The sequence below is a fragment of the Rosa rugosa genome, chromosome 2, assembly GCF_958449725.1.
Source record: "Rosa rugosa chromosome 2, drRosRugo1.1, whole genome shotgun sequence".
NCBI classification, from domain to species: domain Eukaryota; kingdom Viridiplantae; phylum Streptophyta; class Magnoliopsida; order Rosales; family Rosaceae; genus Rosa; species Rosa rugosa.
In genome coordinates this window covers 7,171,595-7,191,689 of record NC_084821.1, presented here as the reverse complement: position 1 = coordinate 7,191,689, position 20,095 = coordinate 7,171,595, and the positions used below count along the sequence as shown (strand labels likewise).

Genomic DNA, 20,095 nt, shown 5'->3' with positions numbered 1-20,095 from the left:
TCTGCGTAGACTATAGAGACCTTAATACTGCCACGCCTAAGGATGTCTACCCCATACCGGTCGCGGATATGTTGGTCGACGCCGTTGCGCGACATGAATTATTGTCCTTCATGGACGGCACTGCAGGATATCACCAGATTCCGGTCGCAGAAGAAGACAGACACAAAACCGCGTTCCGCTGCCCTGGGTTCGCGGGCGTTTTTGAATATGTGGTTATGCCTTTTGGACTAAAGAACGCTGGTGCGACTTATCAAAGAGCCATGAACCTAATCTTCCATGATATCCTTGGAAAGATTTTGGAGGTTTACATTGATGACGTGGTTGTCAAATCTCAGAAAAGAGGGGATCACATCACAGATCTCAGGAAAGTGTTCGAGCGCATGCGACAGCACAAGCTTAAAATGAATCCCGCTAAGTGCGTTTTTGGGGTTCAGGCAGGAGACTTTCTTGGGTTCATTGTCCATCAGAGGGGAATTGAGGTCCCTGAAGACAAAGCGAGCGCAGTCATTAACGCGTCTCCGCCACGCACGAAGAAAGAGTTGCAGCGTTTGCTCGGTAAAATCAACTTTTTGAGACGCTTTATCTCTAACTCTGCAGGTAAGATCCAGCCTTTCTCTCCTCTGTTGAAGCTACAGGGCCAGAGCGAGTTCGTCTGGGAGCATAAACACCAAGAGGCTTTTGATAAAATCAAGGCCTACCTGGCGAGCCCACCAGTGCTCGTTCCTCCTAGGGCTGGATTCCCATTAAAACTATATATTTCAGCGGCTGAGGCCTCCATTGGCAGCCTTCTCGCCCAAGACGATGAGGATGCTATGGAACACGCTATATTCTATCTTAGTAGGACACTCACAGAATGCGAGACAAGGTACACTCCGATGGAAAAGTTGTGTCTCACGTTGTACTTCTCCGCATGCAAGCTGCGCCACTACATGTTATCCTTTACCACTTGCATCATCACTCAGACTGACTTGGTCAAGTACATGTTGTCGCGGCCTATTCTGAGAGGCCGCATTGGCAAATGGGTATTGGCTTTATCTGAATTCTCGCTACAGTACGTGCCACAAAAGGCAGTAAAGGGACAGGCTATCGCAGATTTCCTGGCACACCACCCTACCTTGGACATCCCCGTAGTGAAGGAGTTAGAGATAGCAGCTGTAACCATAACTCGGCCAGATTTAGCGCGCATCCCAGAATACGCTATTCGGTATCAAGCCACAGTCTCCTTGCAGCCCTGGATACTGTACTTTGATGGTTCAAGAACGGAAACGTTAGCAGGGGCAGGGATTGTTCTGGAGAATCCAGCGGGCGATCGTTTTTCTTATTCTTTCCAGTTGGAGTTCAAATGTACAAACAATCAAGCAGAGTATGTGGCCCTGATCATTGGCCTGGAGGTTCTGCTAGAGTTGGGAGTCAGGGACGTTCAGGTACACGGCGACTCTTTGCTTATAATCAATCAGCTCCAAGGAAAGTACAAGTGTGAAAGCCTTTTGCTTATACCCTATTTGCATCGCGCCATTGAGCTTCTGGATCAATTCGATGAGGCGGATTTGGAGCACATACCCCGTGAGCGCAACTTTGCGGCCAATGAGCTCGCACAATTGGCTACAGGCATTACATTGAAGTATGGCGTTCGCGAGCGCATCCTGAAGGTCGAGTGCCGCACACTGCCTTCGTGGCTCGCGCGGCCTGACCCACCAGATGATCCAGTTGTCGCGGTTCTCGAGCCTATTGACGTCGATTGGCGCATTCCGCTGATTGACTACCTCAAGCAACCAGACCCTACAGCAGACAGGAAGACTCGTTTTCTTTCCTTAAATTATTTCCTCAGAGGTGACGAGCTGCGACGTCGTGGGGAAGATGGCGTAGACTTTCGCTGTGTCTATGGCCGCGAAGCCAAGAGGCTGATGCGCGAAGCGCACACGGGAGTATGTGGCGCCCATTAAGCAGGCCCCAAGATGCGTTGGCTTATCAGAAGACATGGGTATTATTGGCCCAGCATTTTGAAGGACTGTATCGCGTTCGTGAAAGGTTGCCAAGACTGCCAGGCGCATGGTCCAGTGCAGCACATTCCCAATATTCCCATGCAACCTATTATTAAACCTTGGCCTGCCCGAGGATGGGCTTTGGACTTGATTGGGATGATTCACCCTCATTCCTCGCTCCAGCATAAGTTCATCATTGTAGCCACTGATTTCTTCACGAAATGGGTTAAGGCTGAACCTTTGAAGGAAGCTTCCGGCGCTACCATTCGCCAGTTTATCTTTCAGAATATTATTTGCAGGTTCGGCATCCCAGAAGTGTTGGTCTCAGACAGGGGGGCAGCATTTATGGGCGGCGAGGTAGAGAAACTTGTCACGGACTTGGGCATCCAGTTCGTCCACAGCACACCATATTATGCCCTATCCAATGGTCAAGCAGAGGCCAGTAACAAGATTATTATCACCTTGCTCAAGAAGATGCTTGTTGAAAACCCTAGACAGTGGCACGATACGTTGTATGAGACCTTATGGGCTTATCGTACCTCCAAGAGAAATCCCACTGCTACGACCCCCTATGCACTAATGTTCGGTCATGATGTCATCTTACCGTTGGAGATCAACGTCCAGTCTCTGCGCGTCCAAGATCAGCACCACTTGATCGGGGAAGATTATGTTCAGGCGATGTGGCAAGAACACGAAGATCTCAGCGCACAACGCTTGGCAGCTTTGGACAACTTGGTTTTGGAAAAGCAGAGGATTGCTCGCGCCTATGATAAGAGGACACGTGGCCGTAGTTACAAAGAGGGTGACTTGGTTTGGAAGGCTGTTTTGCCTTTTGGCGAGAAGTTAACCGGTCGCGGTAAATAGACTCCGCGATGGGCAGGACCCTTCGTTGTTCATCGCATTCTGGAGCGCGGGGCCTTTCACCTCAAAGATTTGGATGGCGACCTCCACCGCAATCCCATTAACGGGCGTTTCCTGAAGAAATACTACCCTAGTGTTTGGGAGTTTGAAGATCCACCGGATCAACCTTCTTCTCAGACAGGGGGGCAACCTTAGTCTCCCCAGGTTCGCTTCATCCATATTCAGGCCTTTTCTGTGGCCTTAGTATCCTGTACTTGCTTCACCTACGCATACTAGGGGGGCAACACTCTGTACATTCAGGCCTTATTTGAGGCTTTTCGGTCAACGATTTCAAATTTCAATTTTTCTTTTCTTTGACATTATGGTGTTAAGAATGCATGTAATGGCCTATACCTGAGGCCTTATTTTATACTTTGATTTGCAAAAAAGTGTTAAAAAACTTCCATTCATAAAGTGGCTTTGCGGCCAAAGAGCAGTACAAAGTGCAAATCAAAATAATTACATTTGCGGTTTACAAGGCCAGAAGTGGCTTAGAGTAAAAATCATAAAGTTACAGATCTACTGAGAGTTTCTGGATCTTGTGGCAGCGAAGGGGCTGTGGACATTCATACTCTCCCTCTCTTCACCCACATGCCTCATCTGCTCTGAGTTGCAGCCGCTACCGTCTGTACCGGACCAAAAAGGAAGGAAATAATCCATCACAACCCTTTTGGTTGGATTACCCTCCGGGATGGAGATGGTCTTCACAGAGAAGCGCGACTCACAACCACATCTACCTCCAGGGGAAAAACATAAGTCACGCAGTCAGACCCTGGAAGTAGGCTATGGAGCAAGAACAGGCGACCCATATTGGTCTTCCGCCCTTCTTCCTCCTGCTCCACGCGGGCAATCTGAGAGAGAGGACCCCTCAAAATCGGGTTCTGCCGCGGCGGGAGCACCACATGTTCTTCAGTCTAAATGAAACCGGTGGATTTCACCGCGACTTCCAGAGACCAAAGACATGTGGTTGGACCTGAGGTTAGGCCATAAGACCTACCCAGGTATTGAGGTTAAGCCATAAGGCCTAGGAATTTGAGGCTAAGGTTAATATCGTGAGGAGAAGATTGTAGAAACTGGAGGAAGAGAAGTAGAGATTGTGATGCTATTTCTGGGAAACCCATATTCGTTTGTGTATATCATCTCCCCAGAGTGCAGGTATTTATAGTGTCAGTCTCAGTGGCCTTGACCGTACGATGGTTAGTTGTGATATTCTCATTGCCATCAATGAGCGTATCAATCGGAGTTAAATGCTAAGATCTCGGAAATGAAGATAATTGAAAGCGCGTGGGAGACGGGGCAGTCTCCAAGGAGGTAACCGCTCCATTTCGAGATTATCTTTTCAATCTTTTCAAAACAGTTTTAAAAGCATAAAAACAAATTAAAGCGCTGAACAGTTTGAGAAGTTAAGTTGATATGTATTTGGGCCAAGGAATGTGGGCTAAATATTAAGTTAAGAATAATATCATTGTTCATACAAAACATGGGCTTAATTCTAGAGGCCCAAAAGTCTGCGGCCTGCATGGGTCAGGCGAAGGAAAAGTTCATCTAAACGAAAACTAGCATCCGCAGCAGCTTGTGCGGCTTGTTGGGCTGCCACGCGAGCTTGAGCCAGTTCCTGGGATAGCGTCTCAAAGGCAGCGAGGGGTTGTTCCAACTGAGGCTCCGCATGAGTAAGCCTGGTGGTAACGTCAGTTAACCGGGCTTGAAGAGCCTGAATCTGGGACCTCAAGTGGTTCCTTTCGAGCATCAGGTCCCTGATGAGGTTAGCTTGGTCACCCAAGAAATCGCGCGCGGTCTCTGTTTGTTGAGTAAGGTTCTGATAGTGCGCCTCGGTCTGCCTAGCCTGCGCGCTCGCGACTGCCCGCTCATTGAGCCCTTGAGGGAGATTTTGCAGCAGTTGATCGACCTCTTGGAACTGATCTTCAGTGATGGCTCCCTCGCGGAGAAGCACCCTCAAATATTCTAAGACTCTCACGGGCGCACCAGGAATCAGGATATCAGGGCCCAGGAAGCGACGAAGGCCTTCTTTAGCTTCATCTACGACCCCAGGAGGGGTCACTTCAAGTACACGAGCTAACCTTTCCAGAGTGGAGGGAGTTGGTTGCTCAGCGACAGGGACCTCAGGAGGTTCAGCGACAGGTGCTGCCTCTGGCATTGGTTCAGGAAGATTTCCCAATCCTCCGGCTTCAGTAACTTGGGGGGCAGGGGGAGGAGGTTCCTGACCAACCATATTAAGAGCGGGCTCAGCAGCTTCTGCCTCTACAGCTTCAGCTTCAGCGTCCTCAGTGTTGAAGGCATTCGGATTCTGGAAGAAGGTATTGGCAGAATAGAATATTTAAGCCAGGAAATAATAATAATGAATTAGTTGGTTAAAGGAAATACCTCCTCGGCTGGGGGCTCATGCTCAACGACCGCTGGCATTGCCTCTGGGTTAGCTTCGCTAGGGATAGGAATTGAGTCAGGCGCTATCTGTTCCAGGACAGGTATATCACTTGGTTCCTCGTGAGGTGCATCCGGTAGCGGTACTCTATCTTCAGCCTCAGGCGAGCTATCATCTATGATCTGCACTGGGATCGAGGCCAACTGTACATTACTGGCAGCACCCGCAGGAAGTAGAGAGTTGTTCACAATAGTTGGCGCTGGGACTTGGGAAGCAGATGTGCCTTCACTAGCAGCTGAAGATCCTTCTTCAGTGTGTCTCGAGGACCTATGGCGAACCTGCGAATGAGGATTGTTACGTGGTCGCATAGAATAGAAAGAAATTGCTAACAAGTACTGAGTAGGTTTGTGTCTTACCGGTCGGTCAGCGATTGGTTCATCTTCTGCCCATAGGTCAGCTCGAGGATCCGAGCGACTGCGTTTCCGAGCCGAGAGGGCGGCAATCTATTGGGATCAGAAGATTAGGTTTGATTCGTGGAGGAAGTATGATTTACTCAAACAATAAAAAATTTCTTACCGTCTGCGAGTCATCATCATCAGAAGAGGATTCGTTGTCTTCAGGCTCTGTCATTACTGCCTTTTGTTTCCCAGACTGGCCAGTGGCTTGGGAAGTGTTGGCTGCGCGACTGCCAGAGGATGGCGCGTTTCCCTGGAATAGCAAAATTTTGAATTAAAAGGGAAGAGCAGATGAACAAAGGACAAAACACGAGTCAGGATATTTACCTCTGGAGGGGGTTCGCGGATCACGATACCAGCCTGGGCCTGACGTGGGGCTCGCGCGGGTCGCGGAGTCGGCTCGGCAGCAGGAGGAGGAACTTGTGCAGAATCTTCAGGGACGCGGGCAAGTAGATCAACGTCGACAGGGTAGGGGTATCGCAGTTCCCCGAAAATGGCAGCGAATAGCTCATCATGTTGTTGCCTCCAGCAGTTAACAGAAACTTCTGCCCACCATGCTTCGTATCCTTCCTCAGCCCCATCCACAGAGTCAATCTCTCTAGCCCAGTCAGGGAGGTCAACCAGTACGAGTGTGCTTTGTGTTGGCGGAGGCCCAGAAAGAGGCCCAAATCTACGCCAAGAGGTATTGTAATTCCAAGCATCATACAGAGGGAATGGCACTAATTGAACAAGGCCGAGTTGGCGAGCGAAGTGGTTGGGAGCATAGAGTTCGTAACTGAGTTCGTCAGCGGCAATCCTGATGTCGGAACAGGAGATTGCGCGGCGAAAGGCCAAGCGCGCGCGATCGCTGTAGCGAGAGGCGCCAGGAAGAAATCCTTGTTCAAGCGGAGCCGGGAATCTTCGACTCAGCACTAAGTCGCAGTATGGCATCTCGTGCAGAAGGTACAAGTATGTGAAGCACTCAGAATAAGGAGGGGATGTGTACATTTCATCGCGACAGAGCCATCGTCCCAGGAGTTGATCAGTAGGTGGAAGCAATGGGATGTCGTCGCGACGAAAATATGGGAAGTAAATTTGAATCCAGAAGTCAAGAATCCAAAAAGGGCCAGAAATGCCAGTCTCGAAGGGATGCATTGTGGCTTGGTACAAAGTGCGATAGAGGGCACCCAGCACTGGTTGTCCTAATCCCACGCGGCGGCCGTTGTAGAGGGCCGTTGCCAGCAAGGTCCAGGCACCAGTGGGCTTACAGGAGGAAGTACAGAAGATAAACTTACAAAGCCAGTACTCCAAGAAAGCAATCCCGCCAGTCGCATTGTGCTCCTGGCGGTAATAAGCCAACCACCGCGGATAGGAGCCGCTATGAGCGCTGCGACCATTTTGGGCCATGGTGGAAGTAAAGGTATCAGAGTCGAATTGGGCATGCAGATAAGGCTCGCTGTCGATGGGTAGGCCAGTGATGGTGAGAATGTCCAACAAAGTGATACTCATTTGGCCAAATCGAAAATCGAAGGTGTTGGTGGCGGTGTTCCAGAAACAGAGAAAGGCAGCGAGTGGCGAACGATTGCCACCGCGTGGAAGACGAAAACAAAGATCGATAGTATGAGTGATACCTGCTGCGTTCCAGCGAGCCAGATCTCGAGCTCGCGCTTCACGATACCAGGAAAGCTCCGCCGCACTGATAAAAGATGGCCAATGCCCTATTTTTGATCGATGATTAGGGGCACTCCAACTGGTAAAATCCCCAGGAGTCCTTCGGAGGACTGGGATGGGGCGGCGAACAGGTAAGCCATAGAAGGCGATGGCGTCGGCCGGGAAAGAATCTCGCGGCGTTGGACCCAGTCCAGCATGGTTGTTCGAGAGTCTGAGGAGCAGGGGTCTCTGGATAATGGTCTGGAGGATCAGGCTGGCACCGATGTTGGTTCCCCAGGAATGGGCGGCTTGTTCATTCAGTTCTTCTTCTTGATCGATAACTATCTTTTTCGGGGGAGCCATTTCTGGGTTTTCGATGAGGAAGATGTGTGCAAAAGAGGGTTTCTGGGTTTAGGAGACTAAAAGAGTTTCTGATGTGACAGGTCTGAAGTGGCTGCTGATTTAAATAAGAGATTTTGTGAGGGAAACGATACGACAGAAAGGCGTTTCGCGAATGAAAGGACGCAACCCTCATTAATGACATCGTTTCGAGCATCGAACGCGTCGTTTTAGTCCCCTTCAATCAGTTACATTTTCATGGGCCTGATTTCGAGGCCTGGGGGGCAATGTTTGAGCCCAAAAGTAATTTTGGCAGTATCCTTTAGTGGATCTAGCACAGCGGGCCGATACCTGCGGCCTAAAAATAAGCCTGCTATGGTTTGGGTTACAGCTTCGCCCATTCCGGAATCCATGAGGAAAACGAAACCTTATTGGAGGTAAGTAGCAGAGATCGATTAGGAAACTTCAATCAATAATTCTTCTACAACAAGGAGCAGTCAGAAACCCTAGGTATATATACCGGGTTTCAAGGACGAATTAAGGACCTCTCTCATATCAATCAATCCTAGCGATTACAAAGCCTCCCCGGAGCAAACCTTCAACCTTGTTGAAACCCGGTGACCGTGCGCCAGTCCTAGTCTCTCCAAGAGCCGACTGTCAGCATCACCAGACCAACCCGGCGACCGTACTTCCAGTCCCAGTCTCCCAGCGAGCCGACTGTGAGCGCAACCGCCACCGTTACTGCCAGCGAAGCAAGGGTAACGCCCTCGCAACCCAGCGAAGCTAAAGTCACGCTTTAGCGCAACCCGTGCTTTCTCCAAACTTCCCAGTGATTGCTCTGCTTAGTCTACAATACTAAGTATCGATTCGGTGAACGCAAGAGATCACAACCAAAGTCCTTATCCGTAAGGCAAAAGTCCTTTTCCGAAAGGCTAGAGAAGAACCCTGTGACGAGGTTGGTGCTCTCCTTGTCCACAGCGCTTGAAGAAGAAGTCAGGTCAAGGGACTACCCCAACGACTGCACCCCGCGGTGCTGGCACGCCTGCGCAATCACTCGCTCAAAACAATTGGAGCCAAACAATTGTATTGTGGGATTCAACAACAGTATAACTTCTCATTGTCCGTCGATCAAATTATTAATCTTTGCACAAGGATGACCCACAATCGCCTAATCTCAACTGTTCCTTGGGATATTAGGAAACTATTTTGTTCATGTAGTTGCATACTACAGTGACAGTCATAGTATAAAAATAAATATAACTAATATGCGCCGGCCAACTTTGCTCTGAATAGTGAATACCCGGCCTATTGTTTCTCTTGCCTCGAATTTTCTCCTCTTGCCAAATTTCAAGACTACAACCAAAAGAGCTAGATATGACACACAAATCCATCATTTTATCTGAAAGTACTACCATTGACAGTACGTAAACATAGATCAAAACATAAACATAAGTCCCATTTAGCAAATTGATTTCAATCCCCAATGACTGTTGTAAATGAATACATCAATTTCTTTTGATAAATATTGATTTCTTAATGCCATTGATAAAATGTTTGCGACAACACCACCATAAGTAGTCACCTCTAATGAAGCTTAATTGGTCCCATATAAAAGATCAACGAAACTGTTCGCGCCGACAACAAGATCCAATTATTCGAGTCTCATAGGTGTGTTTCGGAAAGTGCTCGCAACAAGACTTGCTTTGTAAACTTTAGTAACACCGGAATCAGCTGCTTCTAATGTTACAAATTTGGTAGTAAACATACCAGCTCTCTGGTAATTTGCACTCGCCACTCTCACAAGTTGCAGTTTGCCATTCTAAAAACAGAAGTTACAACAACATCAGAGTTGAACAATATACCAAACCACTAGTATGAAACTCCTTTACAACATCAGAGTCTTTATTATGATGATGAGAGGGACATATAAATCAACCTCAATTTGGCTGCGAGTCATATCTGATTAATTTCTGCTTTCAACTTTTACTGATTTGTACACCAAATGGAATAAAGGGTAATCATTTCTTATGTGAGACTTATGTAAACAGTCCCACTATTATAATCAAGATGTAGGTAGTCTCTCGTCAATTCTGTTTCATTCCTCTCAATTCTCAATTTTGGATGTTGATTCCCCTCTATATATTGTTCTTTCCTTTAAAAACTTGGGCCGCAAGCTTTCCTGCAACCAGGTATAAAAAAAGATTAGGCCGGTTTTAGGTTGACTCCGGCCAATCCAAAACAATCTGGCCTTCAATCACGAGATATCAAGTTGGTTCTTGTAAATGCATGGCTAACTTGTCTCTGGTCGTGAGGGGGTGACCCGCCAGTTCTCCGCAACAAAGGTAACTGGTACCCAATATGAGATATAGCCAGTTCTTCAACGTTAGAGCTAGATTGCACCTGTAGGAGTTAGTAAATCGTTGGAGCTGCTACTTCATTAGGTTTTAAGGAGCTGACATATGAACTTCAGGGCCGGGCCACTCAGAACAAGCTTCATCTTGAAATGCCAGAACCAACATCTTATTTACTATCATTGCTAAGAACTATACTTTGTACGATCGAAACCATGTAAGTTTAAAAGATGCTCCTTAAAACTTTCAAAAAAAAAGGATGCTCCTTAAAACCTTAAGAACTTTACTATCAGAACATTTAAAGGATGCTCCAAAACATTGCTGCTTCATTTACTATTTGATGCTCTTGAACTAAGATACGGACATACCATTGCAAAGATTTAAAGCAGAATTTGATACATAGCTAGTATGCAGGTAACCCAATATAGTAGCCAAAAAATGCACATATCTGATTATTACTTGACTCAGTCATTCCAGATTAGGAATTCAACCCAATTGCCAGCACCATTTCAGCTAGGCTGTGCCTTTTTGGTGATAAGAAACTGGCACAGTTAACACTAGATATGTGATAAGACTCCATGAACAGCGAGTCTTGTTCAAAATGCAGAGCATATCTCTTCAGATTTCCTTTCCCACACTACAAGCTGAAAACAAGTGATTCAACGAAATTCTCTGTTCTTCTCTTGATGTAGCAAGAAAAGTTTCCCAAATTGTACCTTCGACATGATGATCTAGCACCAATTAGTCACTCAAGATTAACCAACAAGGACCCTCACAAGGAACAGTAAAAGGAGGAGAATTTCAAATAAAAGAAAGACCTCAAATCAAACAAGTTACACAACACTTGTCTACACGATATAGTTTTCACTTCACTGACCTGCAAGGATATCACAGGATATAGAAGTCCCACAATTACATCTAACAAAACGAAAAGATCACAAAATATGATACGAATCGATCAGTTAAATATCAGGATCTCTTAAGCAACACACTTTTGTCTTCCATACTCGACAAGACTACCATATGTACGATCCCATACTCCAATGAAAAGCGACTCTGTGTCTGGACTGAATGATATGCCAGATATCTCACCAAAGAAATCGATTTCCTGCTCCTTCTCATACCCACTTTTCACATCATAGACATGCACAAAGTCTGCTGGCTCTGCCATCATCATATACTGACCATCAGAAGTATAACGGATTGACCGAATAGCTCCAAGGTTTCCCTTTAAAACAGCAACTGACTTGGATAGGTTTCGAACATCCCAAACCCGACAGGTTTTGTCCTGGTTCCCAGTAGCAAAGGTGACACCATCAGGATGCCACGCTGATGCAAACGAGAAATCCAAGTGTCCACATAAAGGCGTCACCGTCTACAAGAATCTCATCCATATCAGTAAACCTTCAATTCCTGGCTCTAAAGTAAGTTTACAAAAGCGTAAAGTAAATACCACCTTGCCAGTTTGAGAGTCGACCAACATCCCATCTGGATTGTCACCAACTATCACAAGAAGTTTACCATCGGGACTCAGAGAAGTATGCTACAAAAAAAGAAGAAGCATAAAAGCGTATCTCAGTTTACTAAAGTTCAGTATAGTGAGAATGTAGTGACTAGGTCTCAACACATACAATGCATAATACTGTAAATTCAGTATTGTTTCAAAGTTGAGAGTAGGAAGCTATTAGTGACTATGTCTCTACACGTAGAATGTGGCCAACCGAAAAACAGCATCGGTTGAAATGAAGTGAGGCATTTTGAGATTCACAGTTCAAGAAGAATGACATATATCAAGTGCAGAAATGAAACCACAACCGCCCATGGAGGAAGTGCAAGGAATATAACTATCAAATAACAATTTGACATCCAATAATTTTAACCAAACGGAAATAAAATGCAGGAAACACACATTCGCTGGCCAAGGAAAACGGAAATGCTTAGAAAGCTGAAATGTCTCCATGTCAAAGTCTCTGACTCCACAATCATTACTTGAGGCTGTAAAGTGAGCTGCACCACTGTAAGATTCAAAGAGACTAGATCAGTTAAGCTCATTTTTGGAAATAAGAAGTTTCAGACTTCCAGCCTCTATTAAAAAATAAAAATAATAATAATAATAAAGAACAAGCACCTGGGATTGTCATAAATCTCAATAGCATTTGTAATGGCATTATCATCATCAGTTGTCCTCGAACAAAAGCTAACTCCAGGTTGATCAAGATGCTGCAGGCAAGTCAAAGATTATATAATTCATTTGTTCTTCCAAAGGAAAAAGTAAAAGGGAATCTTCGGGAATACCAGAGGTTTGCAACTGCTGAATAAGCACTCGTCTGTTCTATATGATCCATTCATAATTTAATTTACTATACTTCATATAACCATTTGTAACTCACCTTGCAAATAAGTTCTCCTTGGAATCCTCCAGCAACTAGCAAATTATCTTTCACTGCAAGACTACTAACTTGAGTCTGTGTAAATCCTTCCAAGAGACTTCCAGGATGTTTCTACAAGGGATATATATATATATATATATATATATATATAAAAGCGTCAATTCCGACTAATTAAATTTTCTTGTCAAAGAAACGTGATCTGAAAATCACTCACCTCTGATGGTGTGACATGTCCTGAAACATTTAGAACCTCAGATGCTTCGCAACTTAATGAAGACCAATGAATGACAGAAAAATGTGACATAAGGTAGACATCATGCTTTGATGTAGCCCAGACCAAGTTACGCAACTGCAACAACAAGCAAATAAGAGAAATATTAATCAAAAGAACCAGATCAAGCGGTTACATTACCAGAAAGCCAGCCTAGCTCAAGTCAATTTCTTGTTGTGGGTAGACAAAGAATCTTAACAATGAAACTATATAATTCTAAAATATTTGGTTACAACTCAAGCATTTTGGTATTCCTCTTGTAACTTTTGAAAATGCATTCTCTGCATTTTAGAGGGGATGGCTTGTTGGTTAAGGTTACCTAAAGTCCCGGAGTATGTAAACAACTGTTATAGACTTCCATAAACTTTTGTTATTAAGGCAAGAATGAGGGTTAAATCATTTGAGCCAACTAAGCTACTTATAAGATATCAATGAAAACATAATTAATAATTAGATGGTATGTGCATGAGACAGGATTCACAACATATGCAGAAAACATTAGCCAGTAAGTAACAATATATGTTCATCTCAGCACACCTGGAAATGAAGGATAGTTGGTTTCACTGATCTTGTGTTGCATTGAAACTCATAATATAAAGATCCTTTTTCTGTAATGTTGCAGTCCTGTTTACCATAGAGAAGAAAATCATGATCCAATACTCTTACAAGTCAGTTGAAATTTTCACTGTAGTAAACAACTAACAAAAAGAAGACAATAGCGGTTTTTACCTTCCCTGTCCCTTCCCCGGAATTAGGGATGTCTTCATAATTCTTGTATTGTTCTAACCTAGTTTGCCGGTATTTCTCTCTAGTAATGCTAAGTCTATCCCAAGGAATACCTTGGGTGTCTTCTGCTCTACTTGCTTGAGCATCAGTGGTATCATCTACTTCCCTATTCTGCATGAGATAACCAGAGAGAAACAAGCAAAGGTTCAATGCTAATACAAAAGTTTAGAAATTTGAACATATGAAAGTCAATATTAAGTTGATGTGTTCTCACAGAACATAAAATTATCCACATACCACATAGTCCGATTCATGAGCATCAGACTCCAAGCTAGCCAATTCTCTACCACGAAGTTCACCACCCACATCATCATGAACATCTTCCATTTCATCAACAATGCCACAACTAGCACGAAAAGTATTTAAGTCAGTTACATAACAATCAGCAAAGAAACAAATCAACCTACAAGGTGTGAATAGGTATGAACAGCTATCATAACAGCTATCCATAAAATAATTAGAAACGAATTTCACTCATAAATAACCAAAACATAATTTATGAGATACATATCAGTAATCATCAGCTTGTGGACTTGACTGCAATTCACACTAAAAAGTACTTTATCTATAATGTGCATTTTACCTTCACTATAATACACGAGTCACCGAGTTACCAAAAGCACACATCATGACACCATCAAAGGCAGCTCAAAGGAATCCAGAACAAGAATAGCTGAGTTGTTTCTTAAATCCAAAGAGTGAGACTTTAACGGAGGCAACTTGACAAAAACCCTAGCTGTTTTTTATTTACTTTTATTTCTTCCCTAGACCACACATATTTACCTTCTGAGTTAAGCAATCTTCTGCAATTTCTCACCAGCACATAAAACATTCATATACAATTCATTTCACATGATTGGACCAACTTGATTGCCAAAATTGTTTCAAACTTTCAATCATTGGACAATAACATCAAGCAGATAACAAAACGGAAAATGGAGAGACAATGATTATACTAGCAAAACCAAAATCAAATTCTCAGAAAAAACCATAAGCGTAACCATAACAATCAGGTACTGTATGAATATATATAAGCAAAGAAGAAGAAAAAGAAAACCATCAGAGCTCACCTTTTGTTATACTGGAAATTTAAGACTCAGAAGTAGCTATATTATGCTGGGGACTTTCCCATCTCAAGTCTCAACTTTGGTCTACAATGAGGACGACCCAACTTTTATTCCCGTTGACGAGAAATTCTTACATACAAACGAGTGTATCCAGTGTTATTACGCAACTATTCAAGAGAGCTAATTGTATACAAATGTGCATGAGGTGGATGTTATTGATTTAGCTTTTTTAGTAGTCATTTCTATTCATGTGTGAATTGGTTTTCGAATATATATGTGTGTGAATCTTTTGTGAACTTTTATTTTGCTATGGTGGCCTCTAGCATTGGAAGTGTATCTTGAAAGTTGCTGCAGAACTCCAGTGAATTATGACACTAGCAAATGTATATAGAACTCCAAAAATTAATTCTATATGCAGAGAACTAGTTACATATACCCATCGTATCCAAACCTCATTATAGAAGAGACACTAGACATGGAAGACTATCCAATTGTCACTGAAGGTACGAAAATTGACCTTACCATCAAATGCATGGAACCTCATGTAAACCAGTCCACTCAGATTCAGATTATCGTAAAATCTTCAGCGACACAGCATCAGTTAGAGGTATTCAGAACAGAGACAGTTGGTAGCCTAAAAGAAAAAATCCACACTATTGACGGTACACCGATCAAAAGAATGTCACTCTTCTTTTCTGGAATTGAGTTGGAAGAAGATTTCCACAAATTAAGTGAGTATGGGATATGTGAATTTTCTGAGATCGCTTTGTTCCTCAAGACCATGAATTGTCTCAAAGACGGCCCTCCGTCCAGAAGATCGAGTATAGTGGTACAAACTTCTTCGAGTTTACTTAATTCCGCAAGTATTCCTTTGAAAATGGAGGATGCAAGCACAGTTAATGACTTGAGGCAGTTACTTTTGAGCAGTAAATTTCTTCCTGCTGATGATTATTTGTTCATACACAAGCAGAGGACCATGCGTGACAATTGTAGCCTCAAGTGGCATGGTGTAGAAGATGGAGATTCTATATATGTATTTAAAGGGACTGTCTATCGCAGTGGATACTAATACTCAGGAAGAGTAGAGTGGAAAAGATGAAAATCAAAATTTGGGACTAGTTATAATTAAAAACCACCAGAACAGTAAAAATTACATCAACTGCAATAAGTATTTCGGTTATTATCATTTTGTATTAACCATCTATAATGTCACCAAAGTACAAGAGGCTTACTTTAATTTCCAATGTCTAGCCTGCCTTCCTTTCTCTCGGCTCATTGTTTTCTGGAGCAACTTTCCTACAAAAAACCATCCCTCAGAAAAAGAACGGAACTATAAGTTTCTCAGCTCTTACATGCTCCAAGTGAATGGTGCAATATTGGCCATTTTCACTGAGCTATCTTCATGACTCATGTTTGATTGTTAATAGAATCTTCAATTCTTCGCTCATGTAACTGTGTTAGACACAAGAAGGTGACTGGACCAATCATCAAGGTAATAAAAAACAATATAGATGTGGATCGTATTTCAGACTCCATCCCCATTCATCTGATGGCTACAATCAGTGTGAATAATCAATATCAGAATGTCATATGGAGCTTCTTTGAGGCTTCAACTTCCGACTTTAGATTACTATCCATCTCAGTTATGTAATTCTACATAAGGGAGCTTCCGCTAGTGTCAACTTCCCACGGTATCAACTGCATTTAAACATGATCTTTCGGATGGAGTAACCTGTATGGTTCTGTCAGGTTAAATGGCGGAGGGGGTAAACCTTGATTTACAACTGAAGTTAAACCCTCCACTTTCATCATACAACGATACTTTGAAGGCACAATAGCACCTGCCTGTGCGCATAGTTCTACTACTGCTGGAGCATGCCCGTAATAGCCCCTTCCTTCATTCAAAAGAACAAGAGGATCTTGACGCCGCCTCCGCCATACAATGTTTGGAGGAACAAGATCATTTACAGATGCTTTTCTCCAAAAGTGGGTTCCTTGCCAACGCTCATACTTAAAAAGTCCACAAAGCCTCGCCTTATGCCCAGATGGCCCAACATGGACTTCTGAACAGTCTTTACACACTTTTGCTGGATAAACCATCAACAATTTCTTCACGCCATTTCTAAGTATTTCCCAGGCCCTCAAAGTTCCATTGGCAACCAGAGTGAGTTCAGCAGGTGACAATGACTCAGCTCCTTCAACAGCAACACAATCACTTTCTGGGTTCCAAGTACCAGAATACAGATTTTCATCATTTGCCCCTGCTTGCCAGCACAGCTCAACAACTGCAGGAACACGGTCATAATCAAACCTTTGGTTATGTTTGATAACACCCTGGAACATGTGCTTCAAGTGAAATGCCTCTACTGGAACAAGTACATCTTTCAAACTACCAGTTATCCACTCATGAACCCGATTTCTGCCACGACGTTTGAAACCACAACAAGTCTGAATTAAGTGACCTTTATCGCTAATGTGTACTTCTGGACAGAATCTGCAAAGTTTAGAGCTTTTCAATCACCAAATGCTTAAACTTCAGATAATAAAATGAATATAGTCCTGAAAAGGTAACGAAAACACCCAGACACGCCCCTTGTAGGTATTTATTCAACTAAACGACAGCCATTTTCTTGATTCAATGATCCAACAGTTCCCAGGACTTGCCACACAACATCGGCATTGAGTATAAAAATGCAGAGACTTAATTGATCTTCTTCGATGAAATAAACATGTTACAATGCAATAGAGTAAAAGTTCAATGCCAAGTAGTTCAAAACTTAAAAAGTCGTACAGATTCCCATCCCCACACCTCAAGAAAAAAAACACCCTTACCCTCGGCAGGTGAGGGACTTACTTGCAGGCCACAACTGGGATCACTTTGAGGAGGGTAGAGACGCCTTGAATAAGAAGCCTCCGGGAATTAAGGACCTCCTCGGCCACTGGTATCATGCTCTGCACCGGATAGTCCTTAGCTCGGTCCTGGATTCTCTTCAGAATCATAGGCCTCAGCTTCTTTAAGTCCACTTTGTTTGAGCTGTAATACCTCGAAAAGCTCAACATCATTTTGCAACTGAAATTCGAACTCTCCCCCAATTTTCTCCTCAGCGCCATAGCTTATTGGTATGCCTAGAGTGAATCAAATCCAAAAAAACCCAGAACCAAGCTTAGAACAGCAGTACATAAAGCAACCACATTTCTTGCAAAAGTAACCAGCTTTAATCGAATGATTTATTTTTAGCTAAAATCTATTTCATAAATTGTTTGTAATCAAACTAAGTAACTTTAATAAATTTGTTAATCTTTTTATGGACAAAGGACAGCCAGCAGGACCGATATCCAAACCAATCAGAAACATGATCTCATGCCTAACATTAGTACCCATCATCTTTCGACCTCACTACTCCAAGCCCATAGACATCAAGATTCACTAATGAGAGCCTAAGACTACATTGCTAGTTGCCTTTCTCAGACTAGAGATGAGTGCAAAGAGGTTGCCCCAAAGTCAATGTCCTATGCTTAAACATCAATAATAATAATACATGGATCATGGGGAGGAAAACTCTAACCTTTTGAAGGAGGGATGTAATATCGCCGGAGGAGGCTGGGGCGGTCCCGATTTGGCGGCGAGGCAATGGCCGGGATTGCGAGGAAGAGAACCCAATGACCGGCGGCGATGAAGCGGGAAGGGATTGGTGGAAGTAGGAAGAGGAAGAGGAAGAGGAGGAGGGGTGAAGGAGGAGTTTTTTCTTTTTCTTTTTTTGATAATGGGTGAAGGAGAGTTTGAGGAAGAGAGTAGATGAAAACGGGTTTCGATTTCATTCGTTGTTTCTTTGGGCTGGTCCCCCCTAATGAGATATCCACTCCAAAAAAACTAAAGGAAAAATCAATAGAAAAATGCACTCAAAAAAAAAAACAAAAGGAAGCCTTCCTCTGCTCTACTCCCTTCTATTGCAAAACGCGAACCATCACTCCATTTCAAGCCCTTATGAACAGCAACTCTTCTTTAGTATATAGTAAATTCCGTTGGGTGGATTCTTTGAAACCGTGAAATTACTACCTAATTCAAGCCTAGAAAAAAGGTGAATATGCTTCAATGGAAATTATGCTCCATTTTAGGTTAACTAAACCAAACTACAGCAGAGGGGAGTAAGCGTTCTGACAAGATCTCCCGAGAACGGATTAGTCTCTGGGCCTAGGAAGCCTTTCAGGACACCGTGTGATTGACAAATCAAAAAAAAAAAAACTACAGCAGAGGGACCAGCCTGTTTCATTTGGGATAATGACCATTTACACAATTTTAAGATAAAAATTGCCCACTTACCCAAACACTCTAAGAGATTGCCCATTTACCCAAACACTCTAAGAGATCATTTCCCCCAATACCCGATTAATTTTTTTTTTTATTCCTTTTTATTTATTTTTGGGACAATTTTGCCCTCTCCTTCTTTGTCACTTAGAGAGACAAGTCATCGAAGACCTTGCCGGACTCCGGTGACCAGTGGCAGGCTGCGGACTCCGGCGACCAGTGACCGAAATCCGACAACCGGAATCCCGAATCCGACTACCGAATCTGATTTTATTGCTCCCTAATAATGCCTAGTAATCATATTATTGCCCCCCCCCCCCCAATAATCATATTATTGCCCCCCAATAACAAGTTTATTAGGGATCAATAATTAATGAAAAATGAAGATGTTTATAATTTTGAAAGTTTTAGTAGGTTTATCCAAATAAATAATCTTATTATTGCCCCAATAAACATTTTATTGCCCCCCAATAATCTTTTTACCGCCCAATAATCTTATTATTATTTTCCAATAATCGTTTTATTGCCCACTAATGACATTATTGCCCCTCAATAATATTATTATTACCCACCACGTCGTCACCAATTTCGCCAGGCCCACATCATCATCCATCAATTCATGGGAGGGAGAATTGGAGAAATGATCCAGACTCCAGACCCAAAAGCTTGAATTTGATGTCAATATTATGGGGGACGCTCCTCCACCTAAAGCCAACTGTGCCCATTAAATGGCTTTTGTTTATGGTGCAAGTTGTATAAGTAGGACTAGTTTAATGAGTCGTGATAACTGGGACGCATACCAAGTGCTTGGGTTTTGCCCATTCTTCTTCTTCTTCCACAATTCCTATGCCATCCGTCAAACTCTCCAAACCCAAAAGACGGGTCTTTTTCACAGAACTTGGTCGACAGAGAAGAAAAATATAACAAACTCCTTCAAAAGTCCTCATGGAAAATCATAGCGTGTAACTCCTGGTGAGTCATACCCCCCCCCCTCTTGAAGAGTCCTTTCTTTTCCAAAACGCGCATCCACAGCAATCAATCCCGGGACTTCAAAACCATTCCAGACTTTCCCATTCAATTAGACCCAACAATACCCAAGTGTCTTCTTCCTTTCCCAATTGTTTTCCATGGCATCCGCGGCGATATTCTCTTCGTTACGGCGGCGGAGGTCGCCGTCTCTGGAGGCCTTGTTAGCTCTCATGGACGGTGGACCAAAAGCTGCCGGAAAAGTTCTGTCAC

The 20,095-nt window shown here is 43.6% G+C and overlaps 2 protein-coding genes across 3 annotated transcripts; both read right to left on the bottom strand.

The window, feature by feature from the left end:
* Positions 1–10,808: 10,808 nt before the first annotated feature.
* On the bottom strand, positions 10,809–15,917 carry LOC133731659 (uncharacterized WD repeat-containing protein C2A9.03-like). 2 transcript variants are annotated; one of them, XM_062159050.1, is made up of 10 exons: positions 15,783–15,917; positions 13,721–13,829; positions 13,427–13,594; positions 13,235–13,321; positions 12,641–12,775; positions 12,427–12,537; positions 12,165–12,256; positions 11,946–12,051; positions 11,493–11,579; positions 10,809–11,411 (listed from the first exon to the last, which is right to left on the bottom strand). In XM_062159050.1, the coding sequence occupies exons 1-10, from the start codon at positions 15,824–15,826 to the stop codon at positions 11,016–11,018; spliced, it is 1,335 nt and encodes a 444-aa protein (XP_062015034.1). In that variant the 5' UTR covers positions 15,827–15,917; the 3' UTR covers positions 10,809–11,015. The 2 variants fall into 2 exon arrangements, with proteins under 2 accessions (XP_062015034.1, XP_062015035.1); XM_062159051.1 differs by lacking the exon at positions 15,783–15,917 and adding an exon at positions 14,554–14,700.
* On the bottom strand, positions 15,647–18,336 carry LOC133731660 (APO protein 4, mitochondrial-like). Its single transcript, XM_062159052.1, has 3 exons — positions 18,117–18,336; positions 17,405–17,676; positions 15,647–17,044 (listed from the first exon to the last, which is right to left on the bottom strand). The coding sequence occupies exons 2-3, from the start codon at positions 17,659–17,661 to the stop codon at positions 16,255–16,257; spliced, it is 1,047 nt and encodes a 348-aa protein (XP_062015036.1). The 5' UTR covers positions 17,662–17,676; positions 18,117–18,336; the 3' UTR covers positions 15,647–16,254.
* Positions 18,337–20,095: the final 1,759 nt, after the last annotated feature.